This window comes from Populus euphratica, unplaced genomic scaffold, assembly GCF_000495115.2.
Source record: "Populus euphratica unplaced genomic scaffold, PopEup_1.0 scaffold2326.1, whole genome shotgun sequence".
NCBI lineage: Eukaryota > Viridiplantae > Streptophyta > Magnoliopsida > Malpighiales > Salicaceae > Populus > Populus euphratica.
Window position 1 is genome coordinate 3,597 of NW_011502158.1, and position 21,484 is coordinate 25,080.

The window sequence follows — 21,484 nt, forward strand, 5'->3', positions numbered from 1 at the left end:
TTCTGATGTATTGGCATTGCAAAGGACCCTTATAAAGTTCCTGTACAGATCAGGATTGGCTCCAGAAATATCCGGTGCCTGAGATTTCAAATAAAAGACCATTAATTGACGACATTCTTAGATTAGGGTTACAAATATAAGACAGCAGAGATAAAAAGAGATTTCTGATACCCAGTCATGGCAAGAAACCAAGAAATGATCAGCTCCTTTACTTCTATTCCAGTAATGGTACTTGTCGGCTACAACACTAACATAATCTTGGACCAAACGTTGCAGTTGATCGCGAGAATACGTGACAAGAGGCTTGTAGACATAGCTGATGATATAGGCCACGCTTATGGGTAGGAGAAACATGTGTGCCTCATCGGGGTGACTCGCAGCAAAGGGGCTCTTTCCATGCTCCATCTCATCAAGAAACTGACCTTCAACGCCGTAGATGTTGTTCAAGGGTCCACCATGGACAAGAGGTCGCTCTCCTTCCTTGTAAACCCATATCTTGAATCTCTTCTCCATCTCTGTATGGCTCCTGAATAAACATTATCCAGTGATGTCAATAAATGTGTTTGTCTATGCAAGTCAATGTATAATATAAAATATTATTTAATCAAGATTATTAATTTATCGATTGCTTTATGGTTTTGCATAGCCATCTCTTTTCACCTTGCAAGAGGCAACACTTCCACAGTTCAAGCCTTGTAAATTGCTAAGTATCATAGCATATCATAAACGTCTTATGGATAACGACTGGCTATGAGGATCACATTCAAACCCAGCCCCTGCTCCAGGTTACAATTAATTTGTAAGAATATTTTCAAAGTTAATATCATAAACGTCTTGTGGATAACGACTGGCTATGAGGACCACATTCAAACCCGACCCCTACTCCAGGTTACAATTAATTTGTAAGGATATTTTCAAAGTTAATTTCTACAAGTTGAGATGTAATTTTAGAAAATTTTCAAAGAGGAACAGGACCATCCCTAGCTCGTCCTCTAAATTAATCTCTACCTACTCCCACAAAACTTAACGTCCAAGGTAGGGTAACAGGCACAACATATCAATTCAAAACCTATAATGAATAGACATTGTTACAGTTACAAAATTATAGCATTACAAGAACGTCGTCATAAATAACCAAATTTGAGGAATATTATACAAGGTAATACACTAGTGGATTCACCACTCAATGTTTTAAAGGAAATTTATTTAATTACTCCAATCAACATTAGTGTCAGCACACAACCTAATGGCACAAAAAATCTCTCACGCCATTATTTCTTCCTTCATCTTTAATTTGATCTCAAGGTAGCTGCTCTCAACGTACGTGGAATTTTACATGATGGAGTCCATAAAATATTGAAATATGAAAGGAAAAAAGAAAAGAAAAAAGAGGGTAAAATGGAATCCATATAACGGGTGAGGGATTTCGTGTTATGCATATCACATTCATTCATGTTAAACGAGTAGAAATCTTGGAGGGTTATCACAATTACAATTTGAAAGCAAGAAAAAAAGGGTAATGCTAAGGGCAATGTGTGTAGGGTAGATTGATAGCAAAACTTAACTGATGAAAAGCGTAAGGATTTCTGTATATGACCCCTTTGGGAATGTAAGTTCCTTCCTTGTATGATGTGTAGTTTCTCATCCGTGCCGCGTCGAGAATAGCTGCTCTTGCTCTAGCCAAGCCATCTTCAATCTTCTCTCTGCCTCTCTTTATCTGCCCACAAAATATTGAGAACTTGTTTATCAATAACCAAAAACATAAATCAATGAACAGCACTACATATATATATATAATCTCAAAATATTCGTTAATCAGTTCATGACTTGTAGTGGTGCTAAAACAAATCATGAAAAAAATAAGAAAAAACAAAGTATATTGGATAATAAAAATCGCCAAAGAGACTAACCTGCGTTGGCAACTGGTGTGGCTGTGAAGGAGAGGGTTGAGAGCTTTCAAAAACAAGCTCGCTAGCTTTAGTATAGACAGTATTTGATGTAGAAAACGAAGAAAAATATCCCACAGTATTGGTACTATTCTGGTTCAAGGGAGAACTAAAGTAGACAATAAGCAAAGCGAGAACAACAACCGGCAGTAGCATAAAACCAATGTTAGAGCCATTACATATAGTTTCCATGGCGGTTTAAATTTTTTTCTTCTCTTCTAACATAAACACACAGGGAGAGGGAGGAGAATCGTGGTGTCTACAGAAGTATTCCCAACGAAGAGTTAATAAGAATATATACGCACAGAAGTAAATTACCGAGAAGAAAGCAAAGCTAGAGTGACGGTTTGTGACAATCAATCATTACAGCCCCATAGAATCGGCGGCAAGCTGGTGCTAGAAAGGTTTTTTTTTCTTTTTTTTTCTTTCCTATCTGGGAGTCGGTTAATTGTATCTTTAGACACAAGATTGAACGTGGTGATAGTGTTGAAAAGTGGAAAGTTGGACTTCCATATTTGACTTGGGAGTAAATCATGCAAGAAATTGATGGAGGAAATTTCGAATTCGAAATTTAACACCTTAAAAATTTGTTCGATACAACTACGAAAAGAAGAAAAGGCATGCCAAGCATTCAGCTCCTTTTATTTTGAAAAAATAATTTTCCTTGTTATGCTCTATGAAGATGAATTATATATAAATCTTCCTTTGATTGTGAGTAATCCATGATCTAGCTTCTTTAGGCCAGTGCACGTCTCTACATTGACAAGGGACGTATACTCTCTGAGAAATTTAATAACTTGCAGTGGTTAAAGAATTTAAACTTAAAAACTTAAGGAATTGAACATCTTGGTTTATAAATGCTAACATAGAAGCTGTCAATAAAAGAAAATCAGACCTTTTCTTTCCTTACTGACTTGTTCAGGGCCTTTCATTTTGATTTGTGAGAATATTGTCCAGTACGATGAAATTTTTTACGCGCAACAATTATATCAGGATTTTATTGATCAAACTGATAAATAAAAGCGTGCTAAGAAGTTGTTCAAATGGGTACAATCTGACTTAAAATAGGAATAACAGAAAATCTAACTGTTGAATAGCTTCAAATTTTTCAAAGAGATTTCAGGACGGTTTAATTTCATGAACTTGGGAACAAAAAAAACCTGTTCTGTCTCGTTAATTTCATGTAATTAATCTTGATACTTTGGTTGGTATTCATGAACGTGGATCTCATTATCCTTTTCCTTCCACTGTTTAAGCAAGATTTTGCTTATGTCTCCGTGCGCCCCACCTGCAAAAAAGACCAAGATCTTGCGTTCATCACGGGATAAGCCATGGCAGATTGGACTGAGTTTTAATGGGGGGCAGATTTTTGTGTAGCTTAGGATCATCTCTTGAGATTTGTGGTGCCTGAAATTAAATTAAAAATGCATAAATATTCCAAATGTACAATCACCACTAATTTAATAATTGTTTATATTAAAATGCATTTTGTTCGGGATCTTAAGTTACATGTAGTTGATTTTCAAGGACAGAAGATTCTTACCAGTCTTTCACGGCGCTAGGTGGTGATCGGCAAGTAGATGGACTCAACAATGGAAGCCACACTAAGTGGTAAAAAAAATGCATGGGCCTCATCAGAATTACGGGCCAAATGGGCGCTTCCCATTATCCATTTCATAGATAAACTGGCCCACTATGGAATAGATGTGTTTCATAGGCCCACTGTGGACCATGGGCTTCCTACCCATATCTTGAATCTTTTTACCGTCTCTAATGCAAACAAAAACCTTGTTGATCCTATGTGTGAATCAGAAATTGCGGGTCTTAATTACCTTGGTGAAATACTTTCAGGGACTGAAATGATTGTGCATTTATCTAGCATTTAATATGAATTGGACTAGGGAAATTGGCGTCTCACCATGTTGGGTTAACCTAGATACTTTTGGAAAAAAAATATAATGGTGAATATATATATATACAGATTGTCCACACATTGTATTTTCCAAATTCTTTATGATATGATATAAAATAATTTCCAGAAAAAGATAATACTACATGAGAGGAAAACTAAAAAAAAAAAACAATACAACCGGTCATCATAATACATGAAATGGCTAAAAAAATAAAGAAAAAGGAATTGCTTTGAAAACTCTTTGACACGACTAAAAGGTTGATGGGAATGCTTAGAGTGATGCTCTGAGCCTGCATGGAAAAGCTTGGGAAGATTGGGAAGGATTACTTTTCATTAAAAAAAAGGACTAATTATATGGTTTTTTTTTTTCAGATTATAGATATTATTTTTTTATAAACATATATGAAAACTAATGATTTAATTAGTTTAATATAACGACTTTCCTTCATCCATCATATTTCAACATCACTGAATGTTGTTTCTTTGACATCAAATAGACCTATTAAGATGTTGATAGAGAGGCCTTGTCATGTGTTAGGAGTGATACTTGTGATCTTAGACAATGTTTTTATTTTCAATATGACCGAGGAGAGAAATTTTGTTTTCCAACAAACGAAGCAACTTTAACATAAAGTGCTTAATATGTGAGTATATCATGTAAGCTTAATTACTGAAATTCTTTTAGGACAACTTTGCCTTTAGATCAGTTGCAACTTCAAAAAATATTAGGTACCTCAAAAAAAAAAACCAAGACAATCCATATTCCTTGATGAATTCAGTATAAGAAGATAATGTAAATTTTTGTTTTTAACAATAATATTGTATTGTAGATTTGAATTGATCATGCATAAAAATCCAATAATAATATCATATATAAGGTATGAAAATGATGAAAAGTATTATGAGGGCTAAATAAAATGCCACCAAATCTAACTGAAAATACTTGCTTGGATTAACCAATGAAGAAATTTAAGTATTATGTCATACAAAAGCTAAAAAGAAAAACAAAACAAAATGAAAATTAATACAACACCACTTAAGCAAGCCTTTAAACTTGGTTAAATCTTAAAACTAGAATACACAACAGTGCACCAAGTCTTAGTACCATCAAGGCTATGAAAATCCAAACTTGGATAAAATGGAAAGATTTTTCACTAGAAAATAATAAGCAATAATTGATGCTCACCTCAATAAAGTGAAACCAAGTTTGTCACCAATATGGATTTATATACAAAACTGCACATATCACTAATAGCACCATTATGTATGCAACCCCAAAACTTACATATAAAACCTTCATATCCATGAAGCCACCATTATCTTTCATTGTTCGTTGAAGTTGGTGTTAGTAATGGTGGCATAGCTGCACCACATATTTTGGGTAGCGATTTTCCACAAAAAAAAAGGTTGTCTTTATAGTAGCCCTTCTTAAAACTAGCAAATTCTGCAACTCTTGTAGGGGTTTTGTCAGACAGATTATTATACACCACACTGAAGAATTTTAGAGAAAATAGCTCAGTAAGTCGATGTGGGATTTCTTCATGTAGTTTGTTGTAGGAAAGATTCAAGCTCTCTATTTCCGTTAAATTTGAAAATGTTGAGGGAATTATTCTATTCAACCTATTGTGTGAAAGGTTTAATAGTTTGATCTTGCCAAGATTTTCAATTTCATGAGGAATCTCTCCTGTGAAATTGTTGCATGACAAATGAATTCTTGTGAAGCAATGCAGAATGCTACCTTTATAAGGAAGGAGATACATTATTTGCTATAAACTCAAAAGTTTGTTGTGATAAGGACAGAGAATCTTTGTAATTCTTTTATGTTGGAAAAAGGATGAGTAGATATCATCCAATTAAGGATGTTACCAATAATATAATTGTGAGATTGATCAATCAAGGTTAACTAGTCAAACTTGCATAATTAAATTAGAATCTCACCTTTAAGATTGTTATAACTCAAGAGTAGAAATCTCAAGTTAGATAGTCTGTCAATCCATTCTGGAATTGTACCAGTTAAATTATTATGGGAAAGATCTAATGTCATTATCTCAAAAGCATCGTAAAATACCATTGAAATTGGTCCTTACAACTTATTTCTAGACAACTAAACATACCTCAATTTTGAAGAAGTGTTGAATCTAGGTAGTAAAGGACTAGAGAAATTATTCCCTAATAGGTCTAAAAATTCAAGAGATGATATATTCCCTAACCATCTAAGGAACTGTGCTTGCAAATCATTGTTCAAAAGTGTTCTTCCATTCCAAACATTGTTGGACAAGTCTAACATATGCAGTGAGCTCATGTTACCCAACGAGAAAGGAATGTTTCCATTAAAATCAATATCAAACATCCATAAAACTTTTAACCTTGGAAAATAAGCTCCTATTTTTTATGTGACTTGGCCTTGGAGGTAATTCATGGATATTATTAGGAATAATAAAATCACATGAGAATTCTTTGGCAATAAAAATAAAACTGAAAAAAAAATATTTTTTATAAAAAGATATTGTAAGTATGTGTTGTTCTCAATCAACTAATTTGAAAACTCTCCCTTTAATCCAAGTATTGTAAGACCCAAAGATTTTAAATTCATCTGATGGTAAAGAAATATGAAAAATGCTCCAGCACTTTGTCCACGACTACTTAAAGAGAAGGACTTTAATTGGAACTTTGGGCTCAGATTATGATCATCTTCTTTTGCGTGTATTTCATTACTTGAACCATCAAAATACTTGAGTTTTGAACGGTTGTATAATAGGTTCAATGACATAGGGATCTTCATGTGATTGTATAAGAGATCTAGTAGGTGCAAAGAAGTCAAATTTGCTAGACACGAAAGTAAGACACCACTAAGATCACTATAACTCATTAATAGCCTTTAAAGATGATTTAAGTCAAATAGGCCTGATCACATTATAATTTAGAAAAAATTAAAACTCTGTTTATCTAATGGAAAATATATAACTTAGAAACAAAAAAAGTAATCAACCTTACCGATGGTTTGAAATATGCTATTGTCTAAAGTATTGTAACTCAAATCCAAATATTCCAAGTTCTTAAGATCAAGGAAGCCTACTATAATTAATTAAATAAGAGATTATATTAGCATAGAAGCAATTAAAATTATAAAGAAAATGAAAGAGTCAGAAAGAAGCAACCTATTAAATGAATAAAAAAGAATCTTAATTGAGTTGATTTTTAAATTTAAAATTTAATTCTCTTTTATTGGTCAATTTGCTATAGTAAGCAAATTGCTAATAAGTTGCTAGTTTTGGTGGTGGGCAGTTGGACAACATGTTGTTCTGGTTGATTATTTGTTGGATAATGTATGTTTTTTATGTATTTTTTATTTTTTATTTTTTAATTTAATTAACTCATAATAAGTTTCTAATTTTTTAAAAAAAATTAGATTAATATTAAACAAAGTCTTTTTTTATATATTTTTTATTTTTTAATTTAATTAACTTATAATAAGTTTCTAATTTTTTTTAAAAAATTAGATTAATATTAAACAAAGTCTCCCATGATTTCTTTGTTTAACTCTCATAAGAGGCTATTAAATACAATAATTCGCTACTTATTAATTATGGCTAAAGAAAAACAAAAAAATGGAAAGGGATGTGTAGAAATTGTAGAGTCTAATTAAAAGAAGGAATTTTGATATGTCAGACAACAAAGCAAAATGCTATTGTTAATTTATTCTCCTCTCAAAAATAGCACTTTCTATATACAAAGTTATCTTTTCATTAAAGAATTATTGTTTTTTAACTTATATTTCTATTTATATTACATTGAAATAGTGTTGAGAGAGGGCCAAAATTGAATTGAAACATTATTTATATTAAATGAATGGTATACTTTTAGAATAATAAATATTTTAGTTGAGTTAATTTGTAAATTTAATATTTAATTGATGTTATGAATTTAAATTTTAATCTATTTGAGAATTCTCCCAGATATGTTTAATAATTTGCAAAAATATAAAAGAGAAATTCTATTTAGATAACGATCCGGATACAACTCTTTGGACTCAAATTTTACAAAATTAGCAAATTAAAATTTTTAATTAAACTCAAATATATAAACATCACTATATGTAATATATAACTTACTTGATATTTTTCCTCTAAAATCTTTGGAGCTCAGATCAAGTGTCGTGATCTTGAGAATGCTCTTAATGATTGCAGTAATTGGAAGCTACTTTCACAGGTTGTGATATTATAAATTACCTCTTAAGGCTACTAATTTGTTAATATTGTTAATATTGTTGCTGCTCAACTCCAAGCTGCCCTAACATTCTTGATATTTATAAAAATAATAGTTAATTAATTCATTACAAAACATAAATTGTGTTTTTTTTTTAAACTGAATTTAATAGAGAAAAGATAAGTATATAAAAAAACTAACCTTTCAAATCTATTAACCCCTTAAGTCTATTATACCTAAGTATAATGATTTAAGAGATGAAAATCCCTTCACATGTGATAAAATACTGTTATCAAAGTGATTCCATGTCAATTTAAGGTGCTCCAAATTGCTCAATCTATGCTATTCATAACCACCTATATAAAAAATAAAAAACTAAGATTTCATGTAAAGAATAAAAAATGATATTATTAGAGTAATTTAATTATGATTGATGATGAAGAGACATGTCATTGTTAGAGTGACTTTATATAAAGAGATTGAGGTGGTGAAAGAGTGAAAATAAAAGGAGTAATTGTTACAGTGACGGTCTGGTATCATGATTATAATAATAAAGGTGATATTTGTAATGTAATAATAAGCATGATGGTGGTGGTGGTATGATTATATTAATAATGTAAGGAATTAAGAATCTGTTTTGTTTGTTAAGATTATTCACTAAACACAATAATTCATTCAAATATGATTTCTATTTTCTTCGATGAATTAATGTAGAGAAGCACACAATGATACTAATTAAACAACACCTTATTTGATTAATTTAAAAAGACTAATCTAAATATTTTGTGATACGAGCAAATCTTTGTTCTTAACCCAACCAGCTATGCGATTAGCTGGCAAAGAGAGAGCGTTGAGTTCTTGAAAAGGAAGAAACAAGGAGTCATTTAAGTACCAATCTCCCAGTTCCCAGTTTCTTATGCTGTCAAGAGCGAGTACGGTGACTCGACCTATACTGTTGCTGCACGCAATACTTAATTTCCCAAGAGCAACAGTGGGCGTCGCCTTTTATCCAGGAGGGTAGGGATGTGCCATTGGGATGGTTAAGAGCATTTTTGAGGTGCAACGGAGCGATTCTCTCTTCCTCCAAGCAATCAAGAGGCAGCCATCCTTGCAGGGAAACCACCGTCACTAAAACCATCAACATCTGAAGGACAACCCCAACTTAATATCAAAATATAAATGCCGATCAATTGTTGTAGAGGATAGGGAGGAGGCTCAAGCTTTTATAGAGGACTCTACGGACCCATGCAGTGGTAAAAACTGCATCATGGAAAACGGTCTCCCATAATCCTCGTGGAGATTATAATGTTGATGATTCAATGTTTTGATTGATCTCCATCTTTTGGCTTTATACCTTATGGCCGCAAATTATTGCTTCTTTTCTGGCATTGATTCCCCAACCCTTTACGTAAAATCCACATTGAAGGCTTCCACCGTTCATTTATTTAATTATCTGAACTCATATATATATAATGATATGACGGTGCTTGTAGTGGGTGTATGCCTACCTTCTTAGTTTTACAGGCCTTTAGCTTTATTGCCTAGCATTAACCTTTCATTCATTCTTTTTTTTTTCCAAAAGGCCTACCTTCCAAGAAGGAATACAAGTTTTCTGTTATTTACTTTTAAGCTTTTTTTTTAGATTAACATGAGTGTTCGGGCTAGTTTGCATGTATTGTGACTAATCTCACAGATCCTGAAGTTAATGACTATATAAGTACTTTTAAGCTTTCTTTTTTCTATGTAATATTAGTTTTTAAAAGAATTAGGTAGAAATTAACACGGTAAAATCTTTGTATATTATACAATTGGATTTATTTTGATGTTTCTCACACGAGTATTATATATTCAATTCTTTAATAGTTAGAAAATACAAAGAGTTAGTGACACTTACATGGTATTTGTATCTTATTTTTTCTAATTAAAAACATGTATTGAATTAAATTTTTTAACTTGAATACTTGTTTTTATGAATTTTTATCGATCAATATATATATATATAAAGGATTATTTTAGTATTACAATCTCTATGTTAATTATTGTATATTATTCAACATGTATAAATAAAAAATATTGTTTAACTAATAAGTTAAACCTTCTATTTCTTTTTAACTTGGAGTTAGAATCTTAACACATTAAAACTCCTTTCTCTAATAGACTCTGTTTTCACTTACTTCTCCCCCCACCAAACTAGTGTTACATCATCTTCGACCGGCCATACACAGGTTGCTGTCAATGGCTCCTTTCCACATCAACAAACCATCTCTCTTGCAAAGCAAAACAATGATTCCTCTTCTCATGTTTTTGTCATTTCTCTACATATTATAGGGACCTCAACTCCAGTCATAGTTGCTCTGTCTAATACTTAGTAAGTTATTTTGTTGAAATTTACAAACAACAATTATCTATATTGATGAATGTAAATAAAACTATATCTTTTTTATTATTTTTTATAATTATTTTTTTAAATCACTACCATAAAAATTATCATAATATTAAACACACTTTTTATTAGCATTTCATGTAAAATTAATTGTGAGGCGTGCATTAGGTACTGGGATTCACTAAGGTGAAAAATAGACTATTTTTTTTTTAAAAGCAGTGCAACCTTATTTTTGTAAATGCAAATGAATGTTTCAACTAATTTATCTGATGAAGTTATGAGTTCGAATTCCCAAGAATGTGTGCTCAAATTCATATTTAGGAATTATATTCATATAAAAAGTTTATGTATATACTTCAGAGTTTCTCGCGTGGAAAAAGAAACCGCATAAAATATCCAAAATATTTCGCAAACAAGTTAATTGAAACAAGAGGCAGCCCAGAGCTATGGAAAAAAAAGAGGAAAGAGGAAGAAGCAGGTAAAATGAACAGTTTGATCAATCTGACAACCTAAAATTCAACCTCCGGAGCCACAACGAGTGAAGCACCATGTGGATAACATCAAATGGTTTAGCTGGTCGGTTGAGCACAAAATGCCTCTGAACTCTCTTGATTCTTTCATGCATTCTCAAGTACTTGCTGTTAGAAATTCTTTGCAGGATCATCTTGATTTCTGGTATCTTCTCAACTGGGATCTGTACTGAGAATTGACTCCAATTAAGGACATCACTAAACGGTAATGAATAGTTGTTAGAAATTATCACAGGCACACATCCTTGATAAATTGCTTCCACAACTCTAGGGCTTGCCACTTCAGATCCACTAGGGCACAAGCAAAACTTGCTTTGACCCATTAGTCTTGTGTAATTCTTGCCCTTTGGAAGCAGCTCATGGACTTGAACTTCGTTATCTTTGTTCTTCCAATGCTTGAATAAGACCTGTCTGATATACCTAGGAGCCCTACCTTCAAAGAATGCTAGAATTGGGCGGTTGTTTGGAGCCCGCCCCATATGGGTTGGACCAAGGCCTGAAAAGGGGGAAGGTAAATCTCCGGTAAAGGGACATCTCTCGGGTGCCGGAACCCTACAGAGATGTTGGCATTGCAGAGGACTCTAATGAATTTGTTGAAGAGCTCAGAATTGGCGATTGATACATCAGGTGCCTGAAATGAGAACAAGACGGTGCGAGTGTTTTAGCTCAGGAAAATGTACTACAGGAAAGTCACCCCAAACCATAATGGTGCAGGAGTATTATGCTTACCCAATCATGACACGAAACCATAAAATGATCGGCACCGTTACTTCTTTTCCAGTAAGGATACTTCTTGGCAACAATGTGAACGTAATCCGTCACAACCCGGGGGAGGCGATCACGAGAGTAATCCGCCGCCGCCGTGATCGGCAAGTAGATGAAGTGCATGATAAAAGCTACACTAAAGGGGAGGAAGAATACATGGGCCTCTTCAGGATCTTGGGCCCTGAATGGGCTCCCCTTGCTTTCGACCTCATCGATGAAATGGCCCTCAATGGAATAGATGTTGTTTAAAGGGCCATCATGGACCAAGGGCCTCTCTCCTTCCTTGTAGGGCCACACCTTGAATGTCTTCACCATCTCTATATGGCTCCTGTTATTGTACCGAAAGGCAATCAGGCAAAAAGATGGTCAATTGTCCCTGCTTTTCCTAAAAGAAACGAAAAGAGAAAAAAGAATTTTTTTTTTTTACCCTTTAATAATTTTCTAATTTTATAGCCATAGAGATACTTCAATCGATGTTTATCTATTGAATGTGGCACAAATACCATGTCAAGAAATATTCTAGAGGTGCGATGCCTAACATTCAAGAGAAAATTTAAAGCTTCCTTGGAGGCTCAACTGAAGAAAAGTATGGGAGTTCCAGTATACCGATCCTTTGGGGATGAAGGTCTCTTTCTTGTGTGATGTGTAGTTCTTCGAACGAATAGCTTCTTGAATAGCTGCACGAGCCTTAGATAAACCCTCTTCCACTCTCTCCAGGCTACTCCTTTTCTATTCACAGAAAATGTGAAAGTGAAAATCTCAAGAAAAAATTATCACAAAAACCAACCAGCAAAGGTTTGGACACTAACATGCACATAAAGCTATAAAAACTTTCGACACTGCTCACTTTATGAGTCTTGGGCTCATCTTCATCGCTTGTATTGATGGAGGTTGAAGCAAATGCATCCAGTAGTACTGGTGCTTCTAGTGGTGTTGTTGAGCTGTTGGCTTTAATGGGATTGAAAGAAGAGAAGAGTAGGGTGAGATGGTGCTGACCACCCAATGGAAAGAGAAGGAGGAGAAAAAGAAAAGCTGCAAGTATTAAGCATAATTTGTCCAAGTTGAAGGCTGCCATGGCTTACTAATTAGCTTCTATTCCTAGAATTCTTTGCTTTCACTCTTCTTTATTACAAAGATGGAAAAACATAATCACTATTTGCTATGTAATTCTTTTGTAGAAACTTTGGTAGAAAAGATCAGGGCTTGTGAATTGAAGATGGTCATGCAGTGGAAAAGTACAGTAAAAATAAGACCTTGACCCAATGGTTATTGGGAATGTACCCAGTTAACCTTGATTGAATAATTTAATTGTTTTGCCTGTAATAATTTCTCTTCGAACATGATTATTTTGATTCAACCTGTAATGGAGGCACCTAACTTCAAGTTGAGGCATGTGTAATGAAGGAATGAATTTGATTGCCCAAAAGGCCTTATATTTTATAGACAAGGAGCCTATTAAAGAAGGGATTCCTATGAATTTCTGGAATTGGAGCTGATACGAGTCTTGGACCACTAACTTTCTTGAGCTTGCTGGCCTTTGATTCATGCACCATGTCAAATGTCCAAATAAGGGCAGAAATTTTGGATTCACTCAGCTACTTTGTCTTATCTGGTAAAGCAGTTCATGAGATTGGATTGATCAGAGGAAATTACAATTCCAAAACATTCAACATACACATTAATCTTGATTCATACATATTATAGGTTTACTTCACATCCCACAAGATCACGATACTCCAAGAATAAAAGTGTGGCACCATAATGAGCCAATGCTCCCAATACCACAAAAACATGAAAAATCTGATGACTGTGTCCTGTTAGGTCGAACAGTCCAGGCTTCAACCTCTCTGGAAACCTACTTACATACAACCCGGCTCCAGTCAAGTAAAATATAGCCATGGCAGACTCATAAGCTACAATAGTATCACGCTTGGGATTACCCCAATTGGCAATTACAGAATGGACTGCAGGGATAAGGCCGAATAATCCCATGGAAGCGAACAGCATGGCTCTAAAAGCACGAAATTTTCCGGTTGATAGCGGTGGAGAAAGTAGCGTCACGATAGTGAACATTCCCATTACTGTGATACCACCAAGGTAGATAAATTGCCAATGTGGTTCACATTGGAAGATATAATACATTGGAGGAAAAAAAGAGGTGATGATCATCATAACAATGCCGACATAGTCTATTCGCAGCAACAGAATGTTCAAGCTGTGTGAATGGCAAGAAAAGAGGTGGCAAATGCTACTTGAGAGGAGGCAGAACATAGAGCCACCTAAGAATACATAGAATGGCCACCGGGTTGCTGGCATTCCTAACGATGAAACATCTGTTTTCATCGGTAAATTGTGGCCCAGATCAAGCAGTTCTGTTGTCCCCTGCAACAATTTTTGGAGTTAATTTGAAATCAATTCACAACTGGAGTAGAGGAATGTGTCCCTAATGTAATATGAGGCAACTTACCAAGTAGAAATCCTTTGAATCATTAGAAACATTTCTTTGTGCACTAGTAAAAATTGACCTGAAAACAATATTGTAAGGCTAGCAATTTCAATTGCAAATGGAGATGATTTAAAGGAACACAAGTTTTCCTGCATTTTACTTGGACAATGATATTTCTTGATTTCCTGAGATGAAAAAATGACAATAATATAACAGAAATTTTCTTCAAAAAAGAACCCATACACATAAATTTTCACGAATATTTATCTTAAGAAATTTAAGCAAACCCTAACAGCTACAATTCCTCTTACCGGTCATGCATTGGCTCAAACACAAATAAATAAAAATTGTGAGCACAATTAAAAAAAAAAACAGCCACCAATCTTCAATTTTCCAAGAAAATATAGCAAACAAGAAAAAAAAGAGTGAAGATATAAAAACATGTTCATTCACTCTGACTTCTATATATTCAGAATTAGAATGTTGATTAACCACAGAGCTACAGGATATCACCACAGAATCAGAATCAATGGAGGACTCCATGTTGGTGTCCTGCTAGTGGTCTAGTAGTGTGCGGATTATCACTACGCGCTTTTGCTTTCAAACCCACAAACCAAACTTCTTCTACAATAAAAAAGAGAGCATTAGTAAAAATATACAAGATGGCAGTAGGTGAATTTTGTAATTGTAGCAGTAAAGTCTGCCTTAAAAGTTTTATATACTGATGTAAGCCATGATTCTCTCTTTGCTTAAAAACACCAGACTTTTAAAACTTATATCGTAAGAAAATACATAAATATATATATATATATATGTATGTATGTATGTATGTATATTCGTTCGATGGTTTGATTAATTCTTTGTTCTTAACAAATAAAAGTTTTAAAAGTATGGTGTTTTAAGCAAAAGGGAGAATCATATTCTTAAAGCTGAGGGATGAGAATCTTTTTTCTGAAAGTTCATTGATCTTGGAGCGTAAGGTTTCAGTCTTTCAGATATTAAACATCACCGGAAAACATTAATGAGTAAAAGTGAAGCAAAAACATTGGAAGTTGAACATCAAACTGAATCTTTCTCACGTTAATGTCTAGCAAAAGTGAAAAACATTAGACGTTGTAAAATCAAAACTGAATCAAAGTTTGAAAAACCATGGCATACATCAGTGTATAATAAAACTTTCAAGGCAGGCTTTACTGCTACAACTATAAAGTTCACTTACTTCCATCCTGTATATTTTTACTTATGCTGTCTTTTTTATTGTAGAAGAGGTTTGTTTTGTGGGTTTGACAGCAAAACAGTGTGGTGATAGACCACTAGCAGGACACTAACATGGAGTCCTCCATTGATTCTTTAATTTTCCTTTCTTCCTCTTGATTGCCTTCTTATTTCCAAATAGTTGTTTAATTAAGGTTTAGTGGGTTTCATTAGAACTGACTACCAATTTTCAAGGTCTCAAATAAATTAGTAATTGCTATTAAAAAAAAGTACAGATAAATCAAAGAAAAGGGAATCAAAATGAAGTAATAAAATTTCTACCAATCCCTTCTTTATTACAAGAAGAATGGAGAGTTCACATAACATTCTTGGATTTTTCTTTATAACTAGTAATTGGTACATTGTTTTCATATCGATTAAAAAAAAAAACGAAATATTTCCATAACAAATTACCAGGTAAACAAGCCGAGCAGATCAGCAACCTGAGGCACTTGCATTAAATTTGCCACAGTCAACCCCACAAACAAGAAGAAACCAAGAAGATGCCTGCGAATATATAATTAAATTAAAACCCAAAAAATATTTTAATTATAAAACAATTAAACCCCGGAAAAATCCATTAAAAAAACTAATCACGACTAATTAACACTATAATCAAGCTCAAAACGGGCCCTCAAAATCAGAAAAAAATAAAATAATAATTACTTACGTCCAGACATTGAGAGTTTCATTATGCCAACGAAAAACGCTGAAGAGAGCTTTTTTGAGAGGCCATTCTGCTCTGTAGTAACTCAAGATGAACTCATTGTCCTTCATGTACTCTGGCAGCTCCCAAAACGACACTAAATCACACGTTTTCTTACCTTTGCTTTGACTCTCGTCATCTTTCTTCATCTTCTGGATTGCTCCACTACTTTTGCAAGAATCAAACACTACTGCAGCTTCTTTCTTCTGGGTTTGATCAATATTTTCCCTCCCTTTCCTCTTCAAGACCCTCAACCCACTCATGAAGTCTTCAATCTTGAGAGGAGCACTTACAATTCGATCTTAAACATGTTTCTCTTACGGATTTTTTAGCTTGAGGGTCTTGTTTGGTTAATATATAAAGGCTTGTCTGTGTCCTTTCTCCTATCTATCTGTGCCTTTGCGTTCTCTCTTTGAATCAACACAACTGCACCACTGCACCATCCAACTGCAGCATTTAATTATAGACTCTCTCTCTCTCTCTCTCTCTCTCGTTAGGTGTTCGAATTGCATGCAATGCAGTTTGATTAATCGTACACGTTGTTGGGATACTGATAAATCTGTATAAATGATAGCATATGAAAAATTGGGAGCTCACCTACCTCGAGGGCCTATGTATTTTCATTCAAGTTCTTACATCGATAATAATTTTTTTTTTTGACTTCATTAGATTTACGTGTTCGAGTAAAATTAAATTTATTTTTAATTAATTTTAAATGTACATTTCACACTTATTGATTTAAGAGGATTTAAGAAGTTTTCTTAATACTAACTCTAAGATTTGAATATTAAAAAAAACAAAGAATGAAGTAAATCCTTGATTAAAACTCTCGGATATGATAAATTATAAATCATTTAAAGTAAGACTGATGGGTTCATAATAATAATAAGAAAAAATCTATTAATCTTTAGTTGATTCAACGTTTAATCAGTAACACAAGGAATCTACCCGCTACCTACTCACTACTTGAACTAAACCTTCATTTTTAAGGGAAAGGCACGTCTTCAATCATTAATGTAATTGGTGTAAATTGTAATTGATGATATTTAATACATAAAACTAGATAAATTAATATTTGAATTCAATTCCCATTTCAATTTGAAGTCTAAATAATTTCTCAATTTAAAGTTTAAATAATTTTCATAATTTAACTTGGTTTGGTTAAATTTGTTTGCTAGTATAAAAATTTAAGATTTGAGATGGTAATAACAGTTACTTTTAAAATATTATTTATTTTTTAATATATTTAAATTATATATATATATATATATAATTTTTTATAATTTATTTCTAATATCAGCATATTAAAATAATTCAAAAATATTTAAAGAATTATTTGAAGTAAAAGAAATTCAAAATTCTTTAATTAATGTTGATTTTTTTTTATGATTTACTATATCATTTTTAAATTAATTTTATTAGGTATGGATATCATCTTTTCGTTCTTTAATTGAAAATTTTCTTCGTATCCATGTTTTTTTTTTAAAAAAATGGATAAACCTATTAGTATTTAACTAAAATTTTGTGTACAGTGCAAACAAAATTATGTCATTATCAAAAATATTAATTAGTTGATCGAGTCACTTGATATTTTACTACGAGACAAGACATTTAGGTGGACAGCGTGACCTAATTAATGTACAGACGTGTTTTATGGATTCACCAACGTGGATATTATAAAGTTGCAACCTGTGATTTTTAAAAATATTTTTAATTAAAAATATATTAAAATGATATTTTTTATAATATTTTTATTTTTTATATTAGTATATTAAAACTATAAGAAAATATTCAAAAATATTTTTTTTAATATTTTTTCAAATCAAAAATATTATTTTAAAAAAATTACTGCAATATAAAAATACAATATTATAGAAATTAACAAAGGAATTCTAGTGTCCCACATCTACATCGTTTACAGATAGAATTCCACTTTTTTTTATCTTAATTTTTTAAGGCTGACCTTGATGTCTTTTACATGTTTATATAATTTGGCTGACGAAGACTTAGATTACGTACTGGGTGGATGAACAAAAGTTAATATAAAATTATATATTTTAAATATTTTTTAGAAATAAATTAAAATAACATCATTTTTTATTTAAAATCAAATCATATTTTATTATATTTTAAATAGATTAATTAAGTCATGTTGGTTTTGTCTAGATAACTCCCACTATGAAAACTTGGGTTAGATTTCGAGTTAATAGTCTAGACCTTCATGTAAAATCATGTAAAATAACATTAAATTTATGGATCATATAACTTTTGTATGGGATAGGGCTTGAGTGTTACTTCAGTTATGGTAATTATGATATTGTTTAAAAATGAAGTTAAAATCATATTTTTTTAATTTTAAATTATTTTTTCATATTTGTACATAGTTTTGATACACCATGTTAAAAATAATATTTTTAAAAAAAATTATGGGTGTAATCTCTGTCATTAATATGAACACGTTTTTGATTGTTAGACTTAGGTAAGACCATATTAGGCAACCCATCTCACCGGTATAGATAGCTAGCCCACCTCTGGACTAATACCTGTTCATTTCATTGCCCATAAGGCACTCCAAGCTAATTAACTATATAATCAATCACTTTCTTGCCTTAATCCTTGGCTTGTAAAGAAGACAAGTCTCACTTAAGCCTTGTCTAATTCTTTTAATTTTTTAATGAATCACGCGTCTTTAGCCCTCTCAAGTTAATCCGAGAGTTTTCCCATCTTCCTACGCATTAATTTCTTCTCTCTCTCTCTCTCTCTTTTAGCCCACATATTGTAGCAACCTGCGGGTCTTGGGGTTCATGTAGAAACATGTTCTTATTTTTTTATCGAACATGGTATACTTTATTTCGCACAAATATTCACAGTAAATGTCTTTCTTGCTTAAATTTTAATTTAATTTGGATGGGAGAAGATCATGTTTCTTTAGTTTAGGCGTTTGAGGGTAACTTTGGAAATACAATAGCTTTTATTTACAGATTTTTTAAAAATATATTTATTTTTTAAAAATATTTTAAAATGCTGGAATCTAAAATTTAAAAAAAAAAAAAATCTAAGATGTCAAACGCCTAGAATTCCGGTTGCGTGAAGGAGATGGAATCTGAAAGGCGTGGTGTGTGGTCGTGGTTAGATTGGCTATTGCCCATCTATTTCATGCGTTTAAGAGGCGCCTTATCCGATGGATGAAAGTGACAGAAGTCGGCTTCACAGTGGTTGCTAAAAGTTTTTTTTTCCCAAAAAAATAATAATATATTTTTATATCTTCATATTATTTTAATATTTTATTAATATTTTAATGTTAAAAATAAATTTTAAAAAATAAATTTTTTTATTTTAATAAATTTAAAAATAAAAATTATTTTAAAAAACCACTATATTTCTAAACACCCTCGAGAAAGCCTGGCCTTGAAAGCAAAACCAGGGGGTAAATACTTCACCGGTGCAAGTTTCCACCTTCCGACGTGGTGGCGATTTAGCAAACGACCCGTTAACTAGGCCCTTCTTCCAGCTTCCGTCATCTGTTGGGTTAACTCACACGGGTGAAATCTCAACTCTTAAACTTATGCGAGAACATTTTACCAACCCGTTAATAGAAGAGTATTAGATTCATACAAGAAGGCTCTAAATTGTTTTTATCCAGATGGCAGCCAAATGATTTCACCCGTGCATTAAGTCAGTAAAGCCACCCCCACCCACATATTATTACAAAAATAATTATTATTAAAATAACATTGGTGAAGAAGACTTAGCTTTTCTAGGGGTGATTTAGACATTTAACTATATATATATATAAAATTAAAAAGCAAAACTATCCCTTAGCGCACCAGCTCTGGTGTCTGTTTGTTAGCTAGCGTGGTTGTTTTTGTATTTAAAGCGACCATAACAAAATAAATATTTAGTTACATTAAAAGCAGAATTTATTTTTTACGGAGCTCAAAGCACGTTTAAAATATAAGTTTTGTCAAACCAACTCTTGATTGCTTTTCTTCTTTATTGTTCAGCGTTTTAAATAAATATCCCTTAGCTCACTAATGTTTTTTAAATTAAAAAATTATAAAAACTATAATTTTAATTGGATGAATTTTATATATAATAAAATTATAGATAATTTAATGAAATAATAAAAAATATTTTATATAAAGTATTATTTATTTCATAATATAATAGCAATAATTAAATCTACAATATTTAAATTTAAAACTATATATATATATATATTACTTATTTTATAATCTCAATTTAAAAAATATTTTTAACCAAACATATTAAATTATTTTTTATTTAATTTTAATTTTAACCAAATATATATAAATACCAAACCAATCTCAACTAAAAGCTTTTATTATAGGGATGATGAGGTCATTTTACTTTGTATAACAAAGTTAAAAACCTAATCTAGTTATTTTTTTTAAAAGTATTTTTTATTTAAATATATATTAAAATAATATTTTTTATTTTTTAAAATTTATTTTTATCAAAATAATTTTAAAATATAAAAAAATAAATTTAAATAAAAAATAAATTTTAACAAATATCTATATGAGTTGCACTCTAAACAGGAGCAAAATGATAAAAATACTATCAAAGGTTATTTAAAGCTTACTTGTTTTTGTTTTTTACAAATATTTTAAAAAATATAAAGAAATTTAATTTTTTTTCTTTGCTTTAATTTAAATTATTTTAAAGTGCTAATATTAAAAATAAATTTTAAAAAAAATATTATTTTAATATATTAAAAATTTAAAAATAACAAATACTCAAACAAAGGTACAGAGGAGCATAATAAGAAAAATACTATGAATCAAAACTACTGGGTGGAATGGCAGAACAAAATGACAACAGGTCTTATAATAGTTTTTGGTATTGCGATTTTAAGAATAATTTTTTAAAAAAAGAATTATACTTTTTTTAAAACAAGATTTTCCAGCGAAACCTCTGTAAATTAATTAAACGTGATCGGGTGAAAATTCAGTTTCATGTCTACGACTGTTCTCAGCACATTACTGCTTTTCAAGGCCACGACTTCTCCTGGCACGTCGTGCCTAGCAAGATAAGCTTGCCTGTCCTTCATCCACGTTAGAGGGTGAGAGCTAGGTTATTAAAAGTTTTTTTCACATGACATTAAATATATAATATAAATTTGGTTATAAAAAAAAATTTAATTAATCATATATAATAATTTCAGTCAAGTAATAAATAATAATATAATATAATATAAATAAAAATAAAATAAATAATATAAATATTAAAACACCTTAATGTATATAATTCAAATAAAAATTCATACATGGTTTAAATAACTTAAAAATATAATATAATATAATTATATACAT

The 21,484-nt window shown here is 31.6% G+C and overlaps 3 protein-coding genes and 1 long non-coding RNA gene across 5 annotated transcripts; all 4 read right to left on the reverse strand.

The window, feature by feature from the left end:
• Nucleotides 1–27: 27 nt before the first annotated feature.
• LOC105118904 (probable glycosyltransferase At5g20260) lies at nt 28–2,699 on the reverse strand (the record flags this gene model as incomplete). Its single annotated transcript, XM_011016962.1, has 4 exons — nt 1,911–2,699; nt 1,566–1,717; nt 172–526; nt 28–78 (listed from the first exon to the last, which is right to left on the reverse strand). Coding segments are annotated over exons 1-4 (786 nt in total), but the record flags the coding sequence as incomplete, so codon positions are not given.
• A 4,041-nt stretch (nt 2,700–6,740) lies between these two features.
• Nucleotides 6,741–20,927, reverse strand: LOC105118902 (uncharacterized). 2 transcript variants are annotated; one of them, XR_841042.1, is made up of 4 exons: nt 20,915–20,927; nt 17,112–17,113; nt 6,853–6,933; nt 6,741–6,762 (listed from the first exon to the last, which is right to left on the reverse strand). It is a non-coding gene; the product is annotated as an uncharacterized LOC105118902 (long non-coding RNA). The 2 variants fall into 2 exon arrangements; XR_841043.1 differs by having other exon boundaries at nt 6,848–6,933.
• On the reverse strand, nt 10,902–13,253 carry LOC105118901 (probable glycosyltransferase At3g42180). Its single transcript, XM_011016961.1, is given in 5 exon segments — nt 10,902–11,471; nt 11,474–11,608; nt 11,707–12,070; nt 12,320–12,471; nt 12,590–13,253. Coding segments are annotated over 5 exon segments (1,407 nt in total). The 5' UTR covers nt 12,818–13,253; the 3' UTR covers nt 10,902–10,943.
• On the reverse strand, nt 13,353–16,598 carry LOC105118900 (heptahelical transmembrane protein 1-like). The gene is made up of 4 exons (XM_011016960.1): nt 16,113–16,598; nt 15,857–15,949; nt 14,210–14,267; nt 13,353–14,124 (listed from the first exon to the last, which is right to left on the reverse strand). Exons 1-4 carry the CDS (start codon nt 16,409–16,411, stop codon nt 13,441–13,443), a joined length of 1,134 nt encoding a protein of 377 aa, XP_011015262.1. The 5' UTR covers nt 16,412–16,598; the 3' UTR covers nt 13,353–13,440.
• Nucleotides 20,928–21,484: the final 557 nt, after the last annotated feature.